Consider the following 24326-nt stretch of genomic DNA (forward strand, 5'->3'; position numbering starts at 1 on the left):
CCTGGTGGCCGGGTAAGGTAACTCCCCCCCTGGTGGCCGGGTAAGGTAACTCCCCCCCTGGTGGCCGGGTAAGGTAACTCCCCCCCTGGTGGCCGGGTAAGGTAACTCCCCCCCTGGTGGCCGGGTAAGGTAACTCCCCCCCTGGTGGCCGGGTAAGGTAACTCCCCCCCTGGTGGCCGGGTAAGGTAACTCCCCCCCTGGTGGCCGGGTAAGGTAACTCCCCCCCTGGTGGCCGGGTAAGGTAACTCCCCCCCTGGTGGCCGGGTAAGGTAACTCCCCCCCTGGTGGCCGGGTAAGGTAACTCCCCCCCTGGTGGCCGGGTAAGGTAACTCCCCCCCTGGTGGCCGGGTAAGGTAACTCCCCCCCTGGTGGCCGGGTAAGGTAACTCCCCCCCTGGTGGCCGGGTAAGGTAACTCCCCCCCTGGTGGCCGGGTAAGGTAACTCCCCCCCTGGTGGCCGGGTAAGGTAACTCCCCCCCTGGTGGCCGGGTAAGGTAACTCCCCCCCTGGTGGCCGGGTAAGGTAACTCCCCCCCTGGTGGCCGGGTAAGGTAACTCCCCCCCTGGTGGCCGGGTAAGGTAACTCCCCCCCTGGTGGCCGGGTAAGGTAACTCCCCCCCTGGTGGCCGGGTAAGGTAACTCCCCCCCTGGTGGCCGGGTAAGGTAACTCCCCCCCTGGTGGCCGGGTAAGGTAACTCCCCCCCTGGTGGCCGGGTAAGGTAACTCCCCCCCTGGTGGCCGGGTAAGGTAACTCCCCCCCTGGTGGCCGGGTAAGGTAACTCCCCCCCTGGTGGCCGGGTAAGGTAACTCCCCCCCTGGTGGCCGGGTAAGGTAACTCCCCCCCCTGGTGGCCGGGTAAGGTAACTCCCCCCCTGGTGGCCGGGTAAGGTAACTCCCCCCCTGGTGGCCGGGTAAGGTAACTCCCCCCCTGGTGGCCGGGTAAGGTAACTCCCCCCCCTGGTGGCCGGGTAAGGTAACTCCCCCCCTGGTGGCCGGGTAAGGTAACTCCCCCCCTGGTGGCCGGGTAAGGTAACTCCCCCCCTGGTGGCCGGGTAAGGTAACTCCCCCCCTGGTGGCCGGGTAAGGTAACTCCCCCCCTGGTGGCCGGGTAAGGTAACTCCCCCCCTGGTGGCCGGGTAAGGTAACTCCCCCCCTGGTGGCCGGGTAAGGTAACTCCCCCCCTGGTGGCCGGGTAAGGTAACTCCCCCCCTGGTGGCCGGGTAAGGTAACTCCCCCCCTGGTGGCCGGGTAAGGTAACTCCCCCCCTGGTGGCCGGGTAAGGTAACTCCCCCCCTGGTGGCCGGGTAAGGTAACTCCCCCCCTGGTGGCCGGGTAAGGTAACTCCCCCCCTGGTGGCCGGGTAAGGTAACTCCCCCCCTGGTGGCCGGGTAAGGTAACTCCCCCCCTGGTGGCCGGGTAAGGTAACTCCCCCCCTGGTGGCCGGGTAAGGTAACTCCCCCCCTGGTGGCCGGGTAAGGTAACTCCCCCCCTGGTGGCCGGGTAAGGTAACTCCCCCCCTGGTGGCCGGGTAAGGTAACTCCCCCCCCTGGTGGCCGGGTAAGGTAACTCCCCCCCCTGGTGGCCGGGTAAGGTAACTCCCCCCCTGGTGGCCGGGTAAGGTAACTCCCCCTGGTGGCCGGGTAAGGTAACTCCCCCTGGTGGCCGGGTAAGGTAACTCCCCCTGGTGGCCGGGTAAGGTAACTCCCCCTGGTGGCCGGGTAAGGTAACTCCCCCTGGTGGCCGGGTAAGGTAACTCCCCCCCTGGTGGCCGGGTAAGGTAACTCCCCCCCTGGTGGCCGGGTAAGGTAACTCCCCCCCTGGTGGCCGGGTAAGGTAACTCCCCCCCTGGTGGCCGGGTAAGGTAACTCCCCCCCTGGTGGCCGGGTAAGGTAACTCCCCCCCTGGTGGCCGGGTAAGGTAACTCCCCCCCTGGTGGCCGGGTAAGGTAACTCCCCCCCTGGTGGCCGGGTAAGGTAACTCCCCCCCTGGTGGCCGGGTAAGGTAACTCCCCCCCTGGTGGCCGGGTAAGGTAACTCCCCCCCTGGTGGCCGGGTAAGGTAACTCCCCCCCCTGGTGGCCGGGTAAGGTAACTCCCCCCCCTGGTGGCCGGGTAAGGTAACTCCCCCCCTGGTGGCCGGGTAAGGTAACTCCCCCCCTGGTGGCCGGGTAAGGTAACTCCCCCCCTGGTGGCCGGGTAAGGTAACTCCCCCCCTGGTGGCCGGGTAAGGTAACTCCCCCTGGTGGCCGGGTAAGGTAACTCCCCCTGGTGGCCGGGTAAGGTAACTCCCCCTGGTGGCCGGGTAAGGTAACTCCCCCTGGTGGCCGGGTAAGGTAAGGAAGGCTCAAGCCTCGAGACACCCGGAGGCAAGGGGGGGGGGGGAGGGGGGGGGTGTTTACACCCATGACGATGGTGTCTGATTACGTCATGCGGCCACATACGTCACCACAAGTCACCTGGTGTGGGCACAGGGCATGGCGGGCATGCTGGGTCGTGAGGGTAGGAGCCTAGCTCCTGGGCTCAGCTTCTGCTACCTGAGCACACTTACTGGGTACATCAGTAAGGCTTCCCCTGAGTACTGGACGTGGTTCTTCACCTGCCTCCCCTTCCTCACCTGGGAGGTTTGATCCTCTTTGGCAGCCTCTTACCTCTTCCCATTACCATCACTTTACACTTGCTCGCATTGAACCCAAGCAGCCATTTCTCCGACCGTCTCTGCAACTTGTTCAAGTCCCTTTGGACATTAATACAATCTTCATCTGTCACAACTCTTCTCACTAATTTTACATCTGCAAACATCTGCACATGTTCATTCAGCTCAACTCCGGTATGGGACGGGGGAAAGGTCATTTATGTATAAGCGAAATAGAACTGGTGGCAGCAGCGATCCTTGAGGTACTCCACTCGTCAGTGTTCGCCAGTCATACTTCTCGCCCCCTTACTGTTACTCTCTGGCTCCTGCCTGTTGGGTAGTTCCTCACCCACGTTAGGGCTCTACGGTTACTCCTGCTTGCCTCTCATGATTGTGTAGTTATCTCTTGTAAGTTACTTTGCCAAGGGAAGAGAATCATCAGGGGAAAGCACCAAGCCATTACGACTATATAAAACTTGGAAAGGGTCTGGATAAGGATTAGGGATGGGACGGGGGAAAGGAATGGTGCCCAACCACTTGGACGGTCGGGGATTGAACGCCGATCTGCACGAAGGGAGACCATAGCTCTACCGTCCAGCCCAAGAGGGGACTACTTTCCCAAGGGCTTTTTGGTAGTCCAGAAATAAGTAATCTGTCCATCCTTCTCTGTCTTGCCTTATTCTTGTCACCTCAGGATACATCTCCAGTAGCTTCGTTAGGCAGGAAATCCTTCCCCTAAAGGAAAATTATTTCTTTAGGGAAAGATTTTCCCTCCCTAAAGCCACGTTTGAGTTTGTTTACATACCTAATTGTAAGTGTAACTAGTATTATCCTGATTATTCTTTAAAGAACTTTCCAGGGCGGATGCTTGCCAGTGATGCTGGTCTGGTGGGTAAGTAAGGCCTCTTCTGTCTCTCTCGTGTTGACAATGGGGTCCATATCTGCACTCTTCCAGCAGCTGGCCAACCTTTCCCTTCGTTATTATTAAAGATCTTTATTAAACACTCAATAAAAGTCTTCGCTAGAAGCACGCCGAGGGCCTAAGCTGCCACTGTTAATATCTACGCTGATGCGGGGGTTGAGCTCTGGCTTTCTGGACCCGCCTCTCAACCCTCTGGCTCAGTAAGGGGGGTGGGGGAGGCTAACTATTTCTTGACTGGCTCTGCCGTCACCTCAGACGGGAGACATCTCCCGTCACGCAGGGTACAGTCGCACCTCCACAGATCTCCAGTATCAGCTCTTGATACTGGTAATGGCTCAAAAGGGCCACCACTTACGGGCTATTCATGCCCGTGCCACCTTTTGGGTGGCTTAATCTTCATCAATCAATCAATCGTCACCTCAATACTTGACAGTGTCTCGTCTGAGGTTGACCTCGTCCTCCAAGACTGGGAGCTGCTCAGGCTTGGTCGTTAACACTCCCTGGAAACTGGCGTTGAGTAGTTCACACATCCCGGCCACGTGCAGGATATTTCCCGCCCGTTCAACGTCTAGTGTTCTCACTTGGTCGTTTACTCTCATTTTCCTTGTATGACTGTGTGGATGGTTTGGTGGTTTGCTTGGCGTTGATCACATCGTTCTCGTAATTTCTTTCCGGTATTATGCTTATATTTTATGTATTCCTTCCTGCCTCTGTTGCTTCTGTTGTTCTTTTCCTCTGTTCTTTGTTCTCTGGGTTTCCTCCACTCCCTCCTGCTTTTCATTTTTGCTTCTTGGCATACGAGTGATATTGCGTGAGTGCGTGCGTGTGCGTGCGTTAATAGCAAATACAAATGGTAAGCTTGTCCTGAGGTTTGACAAAGATTATTATTGTGATGCCAGCAGGTGCAGGGATGGGGGGGAGGGATGGGGGGGAGGGATGGGGGGAGGGATGGGGGGAGGGATGGGGGGGAGGGAGGGGAGGGAGGGGGGGCTGAGGGCTGCACTTCCACCAACTTCCTCATTCATGTTATGGCCGCCGGGACCCGCCCTTCAAACAGGTACTGAGCTTAAACCCTCGTGTTTGTTACACACCCCTCCCCTCCCCCCCCCCCGTGTGGCCACCAGGCCCCCCCCCTCCCTGTGTTGCCACCAGGCCCCCCCCTCCCTGTGTTGCCACCAGGCCCCCCCCCCTCCCTGTGTTGCCACCAGGCCCCCCCCCCCTCCCTGTGTTGCCACCAGGCCCCCCCCCTCCCTGTGTTGCCACCAGGCACCCCCCCTCCCTGTGTTGCCATCAGGCCCCCCCCCTCCCTGTGTTGCCACCAGGCCCCCCCCCCCTCCCTGTGTTGCCACCAGGCACCCCCCCCTCCCTGTGTTGCCACCAGGCACCCCCCCCTCCCTGTGTTGCCACCAGGCACCCCCCCCTCCCTGTGTTGCCACCAGGCACCCCCCCCCCTCCCTGTGTTGCTACCAGGCACCCCCCCCCCCGTGTTGCCACCAGGCCCCCCCCTGTGTTGCCACCAGGCAGGTAGCTCGTGTGCCCAAGTACTCATGTTGTCACGGTGGATAGAAGGGGGGTGAGGGTTGACTCAGTACCAGACACAACAACCTGCTGTATCCCTGGTGACGAGGCCGCCGCCATGACCCGCTCTCTTGTTTTCATTGTACCATAAAAGTACAAATCACTCACCTGACCAGAAACGTCCCAACCCAAGCACCCCACCTAACCTATCACGGCCGCTGCGTAAATAACTTCAATATTAAGGTGCTTTAATTTACAAGTGTGGCGTATTAGTATGCCTTGCCATTGGAGACTTTCAGCACCGTGGAGAGGGGGGACCTGCTGCATGGGTAACAGCTTCTCCCCCGAATCAACCTACCCTGGCTTTGCGCCCTGGTGAGGCCACTCCAGACCGACAACCAGAGCGCAACTCCATAGTCTCCTGAGACTGATGGAGTTGCTAACCTAACTACTACTAACTTAGGTAGTTAGTACTTAACTGCTTAACTAAGTAGACTAACTACTTAACTAAGTAGTTAGTCTCCCTAACTACTACTACTAATTCATACTAACGCGCCACACTTAACGAATTGGTTCGATTCCGTTCAAAATACGACCTAGTAGTTCGCGGTGGCCAGAAACAATGTAACTAGGGGTTACCATACGTCAGAAAGATCTAACCGGAATATTGTATATATGGTTCACCGTTCCCACAATGCTCCCCACAACAGTTGCTTGTCTCTCGAGTACACCTATTTACAGCTAGGTGAACAGCGGCATCAGGTGTAAGAAAGCTTGGCCGCACTGTATGTCCTGCAGCAGGAACAGAAATGTAGACAATTAAGTTGCAGACCCACTGCGCTACGGAGACCCCTTAATGGAGGGAGATCCGGAACGTTCCTTGAGGCGAGATTATCCCAGAGACCCGCACCACGCCGGCCCACTACACAGTAGTAGTAGCGGCTAGCACCACAGGGAGCTGGGATACGAGAACAAGCAACTGGGATACGAGAACAAGGAGCTGGGATACGAGAACAAGGAGCCGGGATACGAGAACAAGGAGCCGGGATACGAGAACAAGGAGCCGGGATACGAGAACAAGAAGCCGGGATACGAGAACAAGGAGCCGAGATACGAGAACAAGGAGCCGAGATACGAGAACAAGGAGCCGAGATACGAGAACAAGGAGCCGAGATACGAGAACAAGGAGCCGAGATACGAGAACAAGGAGCCGAGATACGAGAACAAGGAGCCGAGATACGAGAACAAGGAGCCGAGATACGAGAACAAGGAGCCGGGATACGAGAACAAGGAGCCGAGATACGAGAACAAGGAGCCGAGATACGAGAACAAGGAGCCGAGATACGAGAACAAGGAGCCGAGATACGAGAACAAGGAGCCGAGATACGAGAACAAGGAGCCGAGATACGAGAACAAGGAGCCGGGATACGAGAACAAGGAGCCGAGATACGAGAACAAGGAGCCGAGATACGAGAACAAGGAGCCGAGATACGAGAACAAGGAGCCGAGATACGAGAACAAGGAGCTGGGATACGAGAACAAGGAGCCGAGATACGAGAACAAGGAGCAGAGATACGAGAACAAGGAGCCGAGATACGAGAACAAGGAGCTGGGATACGAGAACAAGGAGCCGAGATACGAGAACAAGGAGCCGAGATACGAGAACAAGGAGCAGAGATACGAGAACAAGGAGCCGAGATACGAGAACAAGGAGCTGGGATACGAGAACAAGGAGCCGAGATACGAGAACAAGGAGCAGAGATACGAGAACAAGGAGCTGGGATACGAGAACAAGTTAACAAGAATGAGGAGTCGTCTACCACAGTGAGCCACACAGACCCAACATGAGAGCCAGGAAGGGCAGACACACACACAGACCCAACATGAGAGCCAGGAAGGGCAGACACACACACAGACCCAACATGAGAGCCAGGAAGGGCAGACACACACACAGACCCAACATGAGAGCCAGGAAGGGCAGACACACACAGACCCAACATGAGAGCCAGGAAGGGCAGACACACACACAGACCCAACATGAGAGCCAGGAAGGGCAGACACACACAGACCCAACATGAGAGCCAGGAAGGGCAGACACACACACAGACCCAACATGAGAGCCAGGAAGGGCAGACACACACACACAGACCCAACATGAGAGCCAGGAAGGGCAGACACACACACACAGACCCAACATGAGAGCCAGGAAGGGCAGACACACACAGACCCAACATGAGAGCCAGGAAGGGCAGACACACACACACAGACCCAACATGAGAGCCAGGAAGGGCAGACACACACACACAGACCCAACATGAGAGCCAGGAAGGGCAGACACACACACACAGACCCAACATGAGAGCCAGGAAGGGCAGACACACACACACAGACCCAACATGAGAGCCAGGAAGGGCAGACACACCACCACCACCACGCTTGAGGACCACAACACGGACCTACACACGCACGCACACATCCTGCCGCCAACACCAACAACCTGAGGTAACAACATAACTAAGATCAGAAACCCTACTGACCCACAACGAAGCATTTGCTCCTATTTACACCCATACACACATCTCTGGTGTCCCGCACACGTTATCTGAGGTACAAGAGTGTGAATTCACTATTTCTATCTGCAGAATCGAGCTATTAAATAGGTCTTGGGCCCCGCCTTTCTAACCAGCTTATTTTTCCTCTTGTGTCTACATGCAATTCTCTTATACACACACACACACAGGAAGCAGCCCTTAGCAGCTGTCTAACTCCCAGGTACCTATTTACTGCTAGATGAATAGAGTATCAGGGTGAAATTAATTCAGCCGCTTTGTTTTTGCCTTTTCCGGGGATTGAACCCCAGCCCTAAAAATACGACCCCATAGCGCTATTCACTCAGCCGTGACGCCCTGTGTGCGTATGTCTGTGCGTGCGTATGTGCGTGTGTCCGTCCGTCAGTCCAAACGCTTAAGGCTAGCCTTCCTAAATTAGAGTGGCAAATGCTCTGGTGAACAGGAAGCTCATAGGTTCGTTAGGGTATATAGGCCTAAGCTCTAACAAATACCAACCTTTTAACCCCACCCACGAACCCCTTTTGCAATTTTCATTGTTTTAAATGAAATTACGGATGTGTTTTCCGTAGAGTTTACATAATTTTTACGATTTACTCCGAAAAAAAACTCCGAGAGAGTTGGAGGATAGAAATAGCCTGAGCTACTCTATCCTTCTGAGATGGTTGTTATCGTCTTATTAAACTTACTTTAACTTGAAGATGAAGTCAACTACTTCGTGAACTACTACTACTGAAGTGAACTATACCCCCCCCCCGGTCACGTGGCTTGGAGGGGGGCTTCTCCCCGGTCACGTGGCTTGGAGGGGGGCTTCTCGCCGGTCACGTGGCTTGGAGGGGGGCTTCTCCCCGGTCACGTGGCTTGGAGGGGGGCTTCTCCCCGGTCACGTGGCTTGGAGGGGGGCTTCTCCCCGGTCACGTGGCTTGGAGGGGGGCTTCTCCCCGGTCACGTGGCTTGGAGGGGGGGCTTCTCCCCGGTCACGTGGCTTGGAGGGGGGGCTTCTCCCCGGTCACGAGGCTTGGAGGGGGGGCTTCTCCCCGGTCACGAGGCTTGGAGGGGGGGCTTCTCCCCGGTCACGAGGCTTGGAGGGGGGGCTTCTCCCCGGTCACGAGGCTTGGAGGGGGGGCTTCTCCCCGGTCACGAGGCTTGGAGGGGGGGCTTCTCCCCGGTCACGAGGCTTGGAGGGGGGGCTTCTCCCCGGTCACGAGGCTTGGAGGGGGGGCTTCTCCCCGGTCACGAGGCTTGGAGGGGGGGCTTCTCCCCGGTCACGAGGTTTGGAGGGGGGGCTTCTCCCCGGTCACGAGGTTTGGAGGGGGGGCTTCTCCCCGGTCACGAGGTTTGGAGGGGGGGCTTCTCCCCGGTCACGAGGCTTGGAGGGGGGGGCTTCTCCCCGGTCACGAGGCTTGGAGGGGGGGATTCTCCCCGGTCACGAGGCTTGGAGGGGGGGGGGCTTCTCCCCGGTCACGAGGCTTGGAGGGGGGGGGCTTCTCCCCGGTCACGAGGCTTGGAGGGGGGGGCTTCTCCCCGGTCACGAGGCTTGGAGGGGGGGGGGCTTCTCCCCGGTCACGAGGCTTGGAGGGGGGGGCTTCTCCCCGGTCACGAGGCTTGGAGGGGGGGGCTTCTCCCCGGTCACGAGGCTTGGAGGGGGGGCTTCTCCCCGGTCACGAGGCTTGGAGGGGGGGGCTTCTCCCCGGTCACGAGGCTTGGAGGGGGGGGCTTCTCCCCGGTCACGAGGCTTGGAGGGGGGGGCTTCTCCCCGGTCACGAGGCTTGGAGGGGGGGGCTTCTCCCCGGTCACGAGGCTTGGAGGGGGGGGGCTTCTCCCCGGTCACGAGGCTTGGAGGGGGGGGGCTTCTCCCCGGTCACGAGGCTTGGAGGGGGGCTTCTCCCCGGTCACGAGGCTTGGAGGGGGGCTTCTCCCCGGTCACGAGGCTTGGAGGGGGGCTTCTCCCCGGTCACGAGGCTTGGAGGGGGGCTTCTCCCCGGTCACGAGGCTTGGAGGGGGGCTTCTCCCCGGTCACGAGGCTTGGAGGGGGGCTTCTCCCCGGTCACGAGGCTTGGAGGGGGGCTTCTCCCCGGTCACGAGGCTTGGAGGGGGGCTTCTCCCCGGTCACGAGGCTTGGAGGGGGCTTCTCCCCGGTCACGAGGCTTGGAGGGGGGCTTCTCCCCGGTCACGAGGCTTGGAGGGGGGCTTCTCCCCGGTCACGAGGCTTGGAGGGGGGCTTCTCCCCGGTCACGAGGCTTGGAGGGGGGCTTCTCCCCGGTCACGAGGCTTGGAGGGGGGCTTCTCCCCGGTCACGAGGCTTGGAGGGGGGCTTCTCCCCGGTCACGAGGCTTGGAGGGGGGCTTCTCCCCGGTCACGAGGCTTGGAGGGGGGCTTCTCCCCGGTCACGAGGCTTGGAGGGGGGCTTCTCCCCGGTCACGAGGCTTGGAGGGGGGCTTCTCCCCGGTCACGAGGCTTGGAGGGGGGCTTCTCCCCGGTCACGAGGCTTGGAGGGGGGCTTCTCCCCGGTCACGAGGCTTGGAGGGGGGCTTCTCCCCGGTCACGAGGCTTGGAGGGGGGCTTCTCCCCGGTCACGAGGCTTGGAGGGGGGCTTCTCCCCGGTCACGAGGCTTGGAGGGGGGCTTCTCCCCGGTCACGAGGCTTGGAGAGGGGCTTCTCCCCGGTCACGAGGCTTGGAGGGGGGCTTCTCCCCGGTCACGAGGCTTGGAGGGGGGCTTCTCCCCGGTCACGAGGCTTGGAGGGGGGCTTCTCCCCGGTCACGAGGCTTGGAGGGGGGCTTCTCCCCGGTCACGAGGCTTGGAGGGGGGCTTCTCCCCGGTCACGAGGCTTGGAGGGGGGCTTCTCCCCGGTCACGAGGCTTGGAGGGGGGCTTCTCCCCGGTCACGAGGCTTGGAGGGGGGCTTCTCCCCGGTCACGAGGCTTGGAGGGGGGCTTCTCCCCGGTCACGAGGCTTGGAGGGGGGCTTCTCCCCGGTCACGAGGCTTGGAGGGGGGGCTTCTCCCCGGTCACGAGGCTTGGAGGGGGGGCTTCTCCCCGGTCACGAGGCTTGGAGGGGGGCTTCTCCCCGGTCACGAGGCTTGGAGGGGGGCTTCTCCCCGGTCACGAGGCTTGGAGGGGGGCTTCTCCCCGGTCACGAGGCTTGGAGGGGGGCTTCTCCCCGGTCACGTGGGTCAAGTGCGGGACGTAATGTTTCAGAGTGGGGCTTCCCTTCCCAGGTGGGAGGGGGGGGGGAAAGGACGACTCAGGGAGGGAGGAGAGGGGAGGGGATGCCGGGAGAGGGAGAGAATCAAAACTCATTTAATTGACAATAAACAGAGCAAGAACAACCTTAGGCAAGCCGTAATGATTTCGTTGCCTCATCAACCACCCATACACCTACACTTATGATTGTATGGGGGGACAGGCAGCCAGTTCATATACAGAGCATATGTTACGCTTGTATCGAGGTCTCCCCCCCCCCCCCCAGGGGAAGGATTATTTACCATCCCTGGGATGTATCCCCACCTGGGTACTTTTATACTACTAGGTGAATAGGTGCATCAGGTGATAGGAGACGCGCACAGCCATTTCTGTCCCGCTCGGGCTTCGAACACGTTATTCCCGTTTATAATTCGAGAACGAACCCGCCTGAACAACCTGGACCCCTTATACCAGGCTGTAGTCCGGCTGCGTCTGTAATGCCTCCCAGTACCTTACAGGAGACCATAGTGCAACACTCAACACCAGACCACAACACCAAGCCACCAGGCTGGAACACCGTCGACATATTAGCAGATCCAATACTGGAAACATTACTCCAAGATGCGGGGCCTCACCCCCAACAGCTGGTGGTCCAAGAGTCTCCATCTTCAGGCTCTCACAATTCATCATTTCTAGATGGCATACTGATCACAACCCCCCCACCCTCCCCACCCCAATATTTGAACAGTGCATCACAACACACACACACACACACACACACACACACACACACACACAAGCATCTGAGTGCATATACCAGAATGCTAAACAGTATTCATATATAAACACCCATGGCTGTTGAAACAAGAGAAATGTTGTTAAAGATTCGCTACCTGGAACAAAGTTCCAAGTAGCACGGGCTATGGTGACCCCGTAGGAACAAGAGAAAAAAAAAAGAGAGAGAGAGACCTTACAAACACTGGCAGCTCTCTCGACGAACGAAAGCAAGCTTAACTGCTAAGCTCGCACACACACTCATTCTCTCTCACACTATGGGTCCAAAGACCCATACTGTTTCTTATATATGTAAATGATCTTCCAGATGGTATAGCATCATTCCTCTCATTGTTTGCTGATGATGCAAAAATTATGAGGAGGATTAAGACGGAGGAAGATAGTATGAGGCTACAAGATGACCTAGACAGACAATGAATGGTCCAACAAATGGCTACTATAAGGTTCAACCCGAGTAAATGTAAGGTAATGAAACTAGGCGGTGGAAACAGGTCAGATACACGATACAGAATGGGAGATGAAGTCTTTCATGAAACGGACAGAGAGAAAGATCTAGGAGTTGATATCACACCAAACCTGTCTCCTGAAGCCCACATAAAAAGAATAACATCTGCGGCATATGCGAGGCTGGCTAACATCAGAACAGCCTTCAGGAACCTGTGTAAGGAATCATTCAGAATCTTGTACACCACATATGTAAGACCAATCCTGGAGTATGCGGCCCCAGCATGGAGCCCGTACCTTGTCAAGCACAAGACGAAGCTGGAAAAAGTTCAGAGGTATGCCACTAGACTAGTCCCGGAACTAAGAGGCATGAGTTACGAGGAAAAGCTGCGTGACACACACAGTCAGCAAGGGGACAGTCACTTGCTAATACGACTATACGTGTTCCACATTAAAAAAAAAAATGTTTGCCTCCCTTCAACCGCAACTCTCCATCTTTACTGACAATAAGAGACAATAAGGCAGCGTCTGGGATGCTCCTGGACGCAGGTTCGAATCCTCGTCACGGCCCTTGTGGATTTGTTCATTTGACAATAAGTGGGGTGAGGAGCAGGGTTGAATAGATTGCCAAGCCTACTAACGCCTACACTATCCACTTGCTAACGAGACTGGATAGCTAAGTCATCACCTATCCAGTTGCTAGCCTGCTTCATCTACGCTTAACCTGAGAAAGCGCACAAGGTATATATATATAATCAACGATCTTTCATAATGTAGTTGATGGTATCTTTTCATCCATGTTACAGCTGATGGAACAACTATGGCGCTGATGGAAAGCCAAGTAGTGTTGTCAGTTCAGGGACCAGGCGTGGTCCGGGGGGGGGGGGGGGGCAGCCGTGTCCGGGGGGGACCAGCCGTGGTCCGGGGGGGGGGGGGGGCAGCCGTGGTCCGGGGGGGGACCAGCCGTGGTCCGGGGGGGGACCAGCCGTGGTCCGGGGGGGGACCAGCCGTGGTCCGGGGGGGGGTGTTGACCCATCAATAAAGAACACGGAAGGGGGAGAGGAGAGCCAAGGGTAAAAGAACAAGGAGGAAGGGGACAATGTTTGCAGGCGACGCGAGGCTGATAAAGTCATGGGGGAGCCCCAGGACTTGTGAAGGTCACAGTGACCCTCCAGGCCTGGCCATCCTGGTGGCTGCTAGAATCCAACCCCAGCACTTGTCATGTAATGAAAGCTAGGAAGGGGAAAGCAGATATGAGAAAGTCTCAGAAGGTCTCATTAAGAAAAGGCAACTACCGGAGTCTCCTGACAACCCTGGAGAGAAGAAACAAAGTGGGTTATGATAGCAAAACACGGGAGGTGAGAGAAGGTGGGAGGAGAGGACACATGGAAGATGGGAACACAAACCAGTCCAAGATATGTAAGGAAATACCCCATGATACCCCTGGTTGATGGGGTTCTGGGAGTTGTTCTACTCCAAGCCCGGCCCGAGGCCAGGCTTGACTTGTGAGAGTTTGGTCCACCAGGCTGTTGCTTGGAGCGGCCCACATACCCACCACAGCCCGGTTGGTCCGGCACTCCTGGTAGAAATAAATCTAGTTTCCTCTTGAAAATGTCCACCGTTGTTCCGGCAACCGTGTCCCCATGATTGCTATCATAACCGTGGTCCCACACCTTGTACGGGAGGTCACTAAAGTGGTCACAAAAAGAAGTAATGGAAGCCACCTCCAGTCATAACAAAGGCCAGATTAGACAAACATTTTGAATGTATTAAGGTACAAGGCAACAGGTGCAAGAAGGCCAGTGAGGCATCAAGAGGTATAAGCTCACTTTCCTGTCCTCACTGAACCCATAGTTCAGTAGGAAGCCACGCCCTCCCCCTTGGTGGGAGGAGGGCGTGGCGCGGGCCCACGCCCTCCCCCTTGGTGGGAGGAGGGCGTGGCGCGGGTCCACGCCCTCCCCCTTGGTGGGAGGAGGGCGTGGCGCGGGTCCACGCCCTCCCCCTTGGTGGGAGGAGGGCGTGGCGCGGACCCACGCCCTCCCCCTTGGTGGCAGGAGGGCGTGGCGCGGGTCCACGCCCTCCCCCTTGGTGGGAGGAGGGCGTGGCGCTGGCCCACGCCCTCCTCCTAGCACCCCGGTGAGGTGGCCGGTCAACACCTCCGGGTACAACCTGCCACGATGGATTAGTCTGTCCTCCCACCCCCCCTACACCCTATTATGTTCCTTAACACACTAGCTAGGGCACCTGGCCATGTACACAGCTGCCCTAGACTGTATGAAGGCTCCACTGTGTGTGTCAAGGGCTGGCAGCAGTGTGGTACTAACCCTCCGCGCAGGAAGCTCAGTCATACACCAGCACCTATCAGTCAGTATGTTGTTGTTGTTGTTGTTGTTAAAGATTCGCTACTTGGAACAAACGGTTCCAAGTAGCACGGGCTATGGTGAGCCCGTAGGTACTTTATCAGTCAGTAGCCCCCACACCGGCACACCGTGTTTGGATGTCCCCAAGAACACGAGACTATATACAGTGATCGCCAAGCTCCAGATATCCGACACTGGCAGGTGTGAAGGCTCTAGTAGCTCCCCGGTCAATAATATAGTGCAGAGTATCATCACCCATAGAACCGCCTACCCGCCGAAAACCTAAATGACAAAACTTAAAATGTTAAAACCCAACCGGAAAGGATCATCAAGGCAAATGGGGGGGGGGGGGTGCCTTCGACAAGCCGCCGGCTTCATTTCCTCATCAAGGACCCTGGTGTTAGTGGCCCTCAGGTAAATTCAGGTAAATGACCCAGTTCTTGCTCGCAAGAGCTCACAACATGTGATTTTTTCAGATTTTTATTTGTATTTGTATTTATTAAACACATTAAGTACATGTGTATTTGTGCAGCTGCCTTAGACTATACGAAGGGGAGTACAGTGTGTCAAAAAGCTACGCGACACTAAAATCCCCATCACACAGGATGGTTAGTCAGAGAGGCATGTGATCAGTAGTCTACACCGGCAGACTCTGAGGTGCATTATGAGGATATCATCATCAACACAAGAGTGAATAAGGCAGCAGTGGTGCCGTCTCCACCACACAGGAAGGTTAGTCATCTGGGGCCACGGGTTCAGTAGTCTCCACTGGCCAGCATCAGGAGCGTGAACTCTTCACCATTGCCAGTCTACGGCATCCATTTGTCATATTTTAATTACAATATATTTATGCAACTCGTTCCTCTTCGGCGTCCCTTCCCAAATCCTTATCCTGACCACTTCGTAGTGCTATATAGTCGTAGTGGCTTGGCGCTCTCATTTGATAGTTCCCTTCCCTTTGGTGGGGTGGTGCGGGGGTCGTGGAGTGGGTGACCTTGGGTCCGTCCATCCTAGGGTTCACCGGTGAGAGGGTACGTGCGTGGGTACCTGCAGGGGTCAAAAAGGTGCAGTGGTGGTCAAGCGAGCGCCTGAACCACCGTGGTGTTCACACTGCCCAGTACACCACACCCAGTACAATGCATCACTTGGAGGGGGGAAGGATGTACAATACACCACTCGGGGGAATACATATTGTACAACCCATCCTCCTGTTTAGATAGTACCTATAGTGACTGTCTTCAATAGTCACGAATTCGTACGTACTTAGCTTGTAGATAGTAGTATACTTACTAGTAAGGAATTTTTAAAATAAAGAAGCTAAAAAAGCAAATTTAAATATTCCAAGGCGTAGTACAGCACACATGTTTACTATATTAGACCTCAGATATGGTGTGTCAGGCCTAGGAAGGTTAGGTTAGTTTAGTCTGTCAAAGCAACACAAGTAAAAAAATAGTTTCCCGGTTGGTCCAACTCAATAGTTCAGATTTCTACTTTCTAATTGCATTGTACGTCGGTATATTTACTGTGGTCCTCATCGTTACTGTGAGTACTAACACAACAGGGGGGAGGGCTGTATTGTATCACTGAGGGGAACATACACTGAGGGGCCTCGTAGCCTGGTGGATAGCGCGCAGGACTCTTAATTCTGTGGCGCGGGTTCGATTCCCGCACGAGGCAGAAACAAATGGGCAAAGTTTCTTTCACCCTAAATGCCCCTGTTACCTAGCAGTAAATAGGTACCTGGGAGTTAGTCAGCTGTCACGGGCTGCTTCCTGGGGTGGGGTGGGGTGTGTGTGTGTGTGTGTGTGTGTGTGTGTGTGTGTGTGTGTACTCACCTATATGTACTCACCTATATGTGCTTGCAGGATCGAGCATTGACTCTTGGATCCCGCCTTTCGAGCATCGGTTGTTTACAGCAATGACTCCTGTCCCATTTCCCTATCATACCTGGTTTTAAAATTATGAATAGTATTTGCTTCCACAACCTGTTCCTGAAGTGCATTCCATTTCCCCACTACTCTCACGCTAAAAGAAAACTTCCTTACATCTCTGTGACTCATCTGAGTTTCAAGCTTCCATCCATGTCCTCTCGTTCTGTTACTATTCCGTGTGAACATTTCGTCTATGTCCACTCTGTCAATTCCTCTGAGTATCTTATACGTTCCTATCATGTCCCCCCTCTCCCTTCTTCTTTCTAGTGTCGTAAGGCACAGTTCCCTCAGGCGCTCTTCATACCCCATCCCTCGTAGCTCTGGGACGAGTCTCGTTGCAAACCTCTGAACCTTTTCCAGTTTCAATTGTTGTGTGTGTGTGTGTGTGTGTGTGTGTGTGTGTGTGTGTGTGTGTGGTGTGGTGTGGTGTGGTGTGGTGTGGTGTGGTGTGGTGTGGTGTGGTGTGGTGTGGAAAAAATAGTAGTTAGTAAACAGTTGATTGCCGAAAGAGCAAAGCTCAACCTCCGCAAACACAACTAGGTGAATACACTGCATTGTATTCCTCCACCCAGCGGTGCATTGTATACCCCCCACCCACAATACACCACTGGGAAGGAGGAATATACACTACAACACGGGGTGGAGGAATACACAATGCACCACTGGCTAAGCAGAACCAGTGTGGAGGCAGCACTAGAGGTGGGCGTGGCGTGTGGAAGCACTGGAAACCAGGGGGCGGGGGTAGAAATAGCCTAAGCTACTCTATCCCTTTGAGATGTATTTCTTTCTTATCTCAAACATACTTGAACTGGAAACCAGACGCCACCCGGCCTCCTAACACCATACGCATGTTGACGTATACTTTACCCAAAGGCCAAAAACATTGATAATGGTTTCGTTAGGACAAAAACCATTAGGGATGGGATGAACGGGATGGACCGAAACGTCGTTGTTTCTTCACATTGTGTGGCGTGGTTTGGTCAGGAGCTATACCATGTGTCCAGGTTTACAACCTTCTCCAGGTCACTAACTTGGCTTTTGACTCTTAACGAGGCTTTGGCGAAGCGATTCTTCCTCGCAAGTTTCTCTTGAGATAAACGCCTCATTAAAGTGTTTTCAGGAAAATGAAAGTGATATTCCTTCCTGCGGACGAGTTTCCTAACCACTGAAAGTGATATTCCTTCCTGCGGACGAGTTTCCTAACCACTGAAAGTGATATACCTTCCTGCGGACGAGTTTCCTGACCACTGAAAGTGATGTACCTTCCTGCGGACGAGTTTCCTGACCACTGAAAGTGATGTACCTTCCTGTGGACGAGTTTCCTGACCACTGAAAGTGATGTACCTTCCTGTGGACGAGTTTCCTGACCACTGAAAGTGATGTACCTTCCTGCGGACGAGCTTCCTGGCCACTGAAAGTGATGTACCTTCCTGCGGACGAGTTTCCTGACCACTGAAAGTGATATACCTTCCTGCGGACGAGTTTCCTAACCACTGAAAGTGATATACCTTCCTGTGGACGAGTTTCCTGACCACTGAAAGTGATATTCCTTCCTGCGGACGAGTTTCCTGGCCACTGAAAGTGATGTTCCTTCCTGTGGACGAGTTTCCTAACCACTGAAAGTGATATACCTTCCTGCGGACGAGTTTCCTGGCCACTGAAAGTGATATTCCTTCATGCGGACGAGTTTCCTGGCCACTGAAAGTGATATTCCTTCCTGCGGACGAGTTTCCTAACCACTGAAAGTGATATACCTTCCTGCGGACGAGTTTCCTGGCCACTGAAAGTGATATTCCTTCCTGCGGACGAGTTTCCTGGCCACTGAAAGTGATATTCCTTCCTGCGGACGAGTTTCCTAACCACTGAAAGTGATATACCTTCCTGTGGACGAGTTTCCTGACCACTGAAAGTGATGTTTCTTCCTGCGGACGAGCTTCCTGGCCACTGAAAGTGATATTCCTTCCTGCGGACGAGTTTCCTAACCACTGAAAGTGATATACCTTCCTGTGGACGAGTTTCCTGGCCACTGAAAGTGATGTACCTTCCTGCGGACGAGTTTCCTGGCCACTGAAAGTGATGTACCTTCCTGCGGACGAGTTTCCTGGCCACTGAAAGTGATATTCCTTCCTGCGGACGAGTTTCCTGGCCACTGAAAGTGATATACCTTCCTGTGGACGAGTTTCCTGACCACTGAAAGTGATATACCTTCCTGTAGACCCCCCAGGGAACGTGGGGGGGGGGGGGACATCAACGTGCACATATTGACGTAATGGGCAATTATAAAGTAGAAATCAGTACTATTGCATTTTGGAGAAACCGGGAAAGGTTATTGAATTGATGCTGCAAAGAAACCTTAACCTAACCTTCCTAGGCCCGATAGACACTATCTGAGACCTAATATAGCACATATGATGGGCTGGATATTACTACCACTCAAGGAGGCCTGGTCGACGACCGGGCCGCGGGGACTAAGCCCCCCAAAACACGGGCTTGGGGAGTAGAAGAACTCCCAGAACCCCAACAACCAGGTATCAACCAGGTACCTCAAGGTAACCTCAAGGTAACCACTATTAATCCAGGTATTAACGTGTACAAGTATTAACGTAAAATCCACACCACACAACCCCAGCCATTAAGGCCTAGAGCGGTATAAATAACAACCCGACCACCCCAGAGAGAGGAGCCTGGTGATCCACTACCACCACCGGCGAGGGTCGAGCCTTCAAGGACTGTCTGATCTGTGTGTGGGGGGGGGGGGTGGCCCTTGTGGGGTGGCCCTTGGGGGGTGGCCCAAGACGGAGGCGGCCCTTGGGGGGTGGCCCTTGGGGGGGAACCCTTTGGGGGGGGGTGGCCCTTGGGGGGGGGGGCCCTTGGGGGGGGGGCCCTTGGGGGGGGGGGGTGGCCCAGGGGGCGCTGCCCTGGTCGAGGGAGGGAAATCAGGGAACGTGCCAAGCGATTACGACCATATTCTAACTATTCTAACTCTGGCCCCAGACAGCACTCTGTACCCTTTCTCAAATCTCTGAATATGTTAGGATATTAAGTCACTGTTAAGGTAAGCAAATAATTTTTGACACTAGTTACAAAATTATTAATGTTATATATACATTTACACACTCATACATATATATATATATATATATATATATATATATATATATATATATATATATATATATATATATATATATATATATATATATACACACACACACAAGTCACTGCACATCCTCGCATGTGTATTCTATATATTTAAAATTCTGAACTGTAATGCCAATCCTGACCTTAAAAGCTTCTTAGAAGGTTGTAACAGAACCCATGAGCACCACACCAGAAACAAATACTATTTGATATCCCAAGAGTACGACTTAACCAAACTAGAAATGCTCTACAAATCAAGGGACCCAGAATGTGGAATGACCTTCCCAACCATGTCAAAGACTGTACCTCTCTCAACCAGTTTAAGATGAAAACTAAGCACTACCTAATTAACTCCATGTAACCTAGATTTATTTACTAGATTTATTCCTCCAAGGAGTGCCGGACCAACCGGGCTGTGGTGGGTATGTGGGCCTGCGGGCCGCTCCAAGCAACAGCCTGGTGGACCAAACTCTCACAAGTCGAGCCTGGCCTCGGGCCGGGCTTGGGGAGTAGACGAACTCCCAGAACCCCATCAACCAGGTATCAACCTACCTTACCCCTAAATGTCAACCCTTGTCTTACTAATTTTTTTAAACAATGCTGTTTGTTGACCCACTTGTATATTGGCTATTTTCTACCATGTTCCCCCCTTTTTTATCTTTTATTTGTTTTCTTTCAACGTAATTGATACTTAAAGCTCAATTACTATTAAGTTTTAGTCTAAATGTTTGTTCCCCCAACTCACCTTGTCAACGCTATGCGTACTAGTGGCTTTAGGTATTGTATGTACTACCTCCATCTTTAAATCAATCAGAATGTTTGTAACTCTGCATCTATGTATGTACTTTTCCTAAATAAATTATTATTATTATATATAGCACTTGGAAGGGATCAAGATAAGGATTTGGGATGGGACGGGGGGAAGGAATGGTGCCCAACCACTTGTGGACGGTCGGGGAATGAACGCCGACCTGCATGAAGCGAGACCGTCGCTCTACCGTCCAGCAAAAGTGGTTGGGAGCCCTGGGTGTGCGGCCCTTGGGGGGGGGGGGGGGACACTTATCCCAGTGAAGGGGGGACACTTATCCCAGTGAAGGGGGGGACACTTATCCCAGTGGGGGGGGACACTTATCCCAGTGGAGAGGGGGGAACACTTATCCCAGTGAAGGGGGTGGGACACTTATCCCAGTGGGGGGGGGGGGACGAGTGTGTGTTACGACCCCCCCCCCCTGGTCCTTATAACACTAACACATCGTACACCAGACTGTTCTACCAAGCTTTCCGAGCGTCAACACCGTATATATGGTGTTAGATTAGGACGTGTTAGGTTGTATTAGGTTAAACTCCGTTTTTGTTGAATTAGATTTTTGTTTTAATTAGATTCCAGTTTGAGTTAGGATAGGATGGATTTATCTTGCCCTGCGGTCCACCGGCTTGCGCTACGGTCCACCGGCTTGCGCTACGGTCCACCGGCTTGCGCTACGGTCCACCGGCTTGCGCTACGGTCCACCGGCTTGCGCTAGGATGCTATGCCCTACTGGTTTAGTTTGATAAGATTTGGTAGGTTGTCAAATGCACTGACGACCAGGGCTCCTGGCCCAGTGGAAGAAATGATAAGATGGTTTTATGGTAAAAACTCGCAGCCAAGAGCGTAGTGAGGCGGGTTGGTCAGCCATACTGAGATCATACAACTCTCACACGAATATATTGTGAATACTGATGAGGGGGGGGGGGATGGGTAGTGGAGGATACACAGGTGGCAGTGGGATATGTGTGGATTAGGCTGGGTAGGTAAGGATGGATGGAAAGGCTGGTAGGGAGGGGTAAGAGGGATTGGTTCGTATGAGAACATGAATGGATTAGACTGAGGAGGATAAGCTGGTGTATGGTAGGATGGATAGGCTGTCGGGCGAGGGATGGGAGAAAGCAGCTTGTGAAGGGATGGGGGGAGGTAGGGGCTTGGAGAGATAGAGGAAGAGGGAGGTAGGGGCTTGGAGAGATAAAGGAAGAGGGAGGTAGGGGCTTGGAGAGATAAAGGAAGAGGGAGGTAGGGGCTTGGAGAGATGGAGGAAGGGGGAGGTAGGGGCTTGGAGAGATGGAGGAAGGGGGAGGTAGGGGCTTGGAGAGATGGAGGAAGGGGGAGGTAGGGGCTTGGAGAGATGGAGGAAGGGGGAGGTAGGGGCTTGGAGAGATGGAGGAAGGGGGAGGTAGGGGCTTGGAGAGATGGAGGAAGGGGGAGGTAGGGGCTTGGAGAGATGGAGGAAGGGGGAGGTAGGGGCTTGGAGAGATGGAGGAAGGGGAATGGAGAGGCAGGAACACCGCCCCACCCTAGTTTTTCAGGCTTAAGTGCCACGCCGCCAGCAGGTATGGCTTCTGCTTGTTCAGCCTCGAGTTTTTATGTTCATGGTACTGATTGTGGGTACCGGGGGGGGGGGGGAGGGCGGCGAGGACACGTGCCGCCGGGTGGGGGTGGTAACCCTAGACTGCTGGTGGGGGCGGGCCGCCCCTTGTGGCAGCGGGGCGGGTGGCAGCGGGGCGGGCGGGTGGCAGCGGGGCGGGCGGGTGGCAGCGGGGCGGGCGGGTGGCAGCGGGGCGGGCGGGTGGCAGCGGGGCGGGCGGGTGGCAGCGGGGCGGGCGGGTGGCAGCGGGGCCGGGTGGGTGGCAGCGGGGCGGGCGGGTGGCAGCAGGGCCGGGTGGCAGCGGGGCGGGCGGGTGGCAGCGGGGCGGGCGGGTGGCAGCGGGGCGGGCGGGTGGCAGCGGGGCGGGCGGGTGGCAGCAGGGCGGGCGGGTGGCAGCAGGGCGGGGTGGCAGCGGGGCCGGGTGGCAGCGGGGCGGGGTGGCAGCGGGGCGGGCGGGTGGCAGCGGGGCGGGCGGGTGGCAGCGGGGCGGGCGGGTGGCAGCGGGGCGGGCGGGTGGCAGCGGGGCGGGCGGGTGGCAGCGGGGCGGGCGGGTGGCAGCGGGGCGGGCGGGTGGCAGCGGGGCGGGCGGGTGGCAGCGGGGCGGGCGGGTGGCAGCGGGGCGGGCGGGTGGCAGCGGGGCGGGCGGGTGGCAGCGGGGCGGGCGGGTGGCAGCGGGGCGGGCGGGTGGCAGCGGGGCGGGCGGGTGGCAGCGGGGCGGGCGGGTGGCAGCGGGGCGGGCGGGTGGCAGCGGGGCGGGCGGGTGGCAGCGGGGCGGGCGGGTGGCAGCGGGGCGGGCGGGTGGCAGCGGGGCGGGCGGGTGGCAGCGGGGCGAGCGGGTGGCAGCGGGGCGAGCGGGTGGCAGCGGGGCGGGCGGGTGGCAGCGGGGCGGGCGGGTGGCAGCGGGGCGGGCGGGTGGCAGCGGGGCGGGCGGGTGGCAGCGGGGCGGGCGGGTGGCAGCGGGGCGGGCGGGTGGCAGCGGGGCGGGCGGGTGGCAGCGGGGCGGGCGGGTGGCAGCGGGGCGGGCGGGTGGCAGCGGGGCGGGCGGGTGGCAGCGGGGCGGGCGGGTGGCAGCGGGGCGGGCGGGTGGCAGCGGGGCGGGCGGGTGGCAGCGGGGCGGGCGGGTGGCAGCGGGGCGGGCGGGTGGCAGCGGGGCGGGCGGGTGGCAGCAGGGGCGGGTGTGAGTGTAGCACATGTGCCGGCCAGCTTGTTTACAACAGCATGTAACACAATACTGCGTGTTTTCACGTGTGTGGCAGTTACCAAACGTACCACTTCCCGCTGGCACTTCAGTACGACAGTTTCTTGACGTTGAGAACGCTCGCGAGAACGGTCTGGGTCTCCAATCCTCAATTGTCTAGCACTCTTCACCCAGCAGTAAATTGGGACTTGGTTGTCAACATTGATGTATATAAGAAACAGGAAGGGCCTAGGATGCTGCCCTGTGGTACCCCTACGGTTAATGGTAGAGTGGGAGAGGTTATATCATTGATGGCTACGTACTGGTGTCTGTCACCAAGATAGGATCGGATGTAGTCCAGGGCAAGGCCTGGGATTCCATAATGGTGGAGTTTAAGTAAGAGATAGTTATGGTTAAGAGTATCAAAGGCCTTTCTCAGGTCAATGAAGGGTCCAACCGGAAACTCATTTTTGTCAAGGGCTGATTATATGATATCAAGCAGACTAACAATTATATCGTTGGTACTCTTTTGGGAGCGGAAGCCAAACTGACAGGGACTTAGTATGCTGAATTTCACGAGGCAGGAGTAGAGCTGTTTGTAAATAATTTTTTCAAATATTTTTGATAAGTAGATATGATATTGGTCTAATTGTTTGTTTCCCGTATCGCCGCCTTTATGAACTGGCGTTACTCGTGATTTGTTAAAGATATCAGGGAAGGTGTGACACTAGATATTTGTTGAACTATAGGTGATGCAAGGGCATGGGAGGCACTCTTGTATAACATGGTATTTCACTAATGTTCCCACCTTTGGTTTTTAGTGTGTGAATGATGGACACATCAACTGTCGGGCTGACTGGTGAGAGGAGAAGAGTCTGGGAAGCTGCCTGGAAGATGTGTAGTAACATGTGTGAGAACTTTCTGGCAAGGTTAGCTTAATAATACTTAATAGTTTAACCCAAGTGACCGGTTAGCGTGCATATCATTTAGTAAACAATGGAATAAGATACTATTTTAATTTATTTAATTAATATATTTTAATAAATTTAGTTGATATAAACCATAAATGTCAATAGGCTAAACCAGGAAACGGAAGTAGCGATTCCGAAGAACAAAGATGTTATTCTTGATGAGTGGCCCCACGTTCAACACGCGCACCTGGTGTTATCCTTGGCGAGTGGCTCCCTCGGTCCATATACGTACAAAAGTCAAGTAGGCGGAGCGTAAAAAGCTAGACCTAACTTCCCCGCAGTCTCTGCTA

General features: G+C 55.6%; 1 protein-coding gene across 1 annotated transcript; it reads right to left on the minus strand.

Moving 5' to 3' along the window:
* Positions 1 to 21967: 21967 nt before the first annotated feature.
* On the minus strand, positions 21968 to 23080 carry LOC138371807 (uncharacterized). Its single transcript, XM_069336830.1, has one exon. The coding sequence runs from the start codon at positions 23078 to 23080 to the stop codon at positions 21968 to 21970; it is 1113 nt and encodes a 370-aa protein (XP_069192931.1).
* Between the last annotated feature and the right edge of the window lie 1246 nt (positions 23081 to 24326).

Source organism: Procambarus clarkii, chromosome 37 (assembly GCF_040958095.1).
Source record: "Procambarus clarkii isolate CNS0578487 chromosome 37, FALCON_Pclarkii_2.0, whole genome shotgun sequence".
Classification (NCBI taxonomy): Eukaryota; Metazoa; Arthropoda; class Malacostraca; order Decapoda; family Cambaridae; genus Procambarus; species Procambarus clarkii.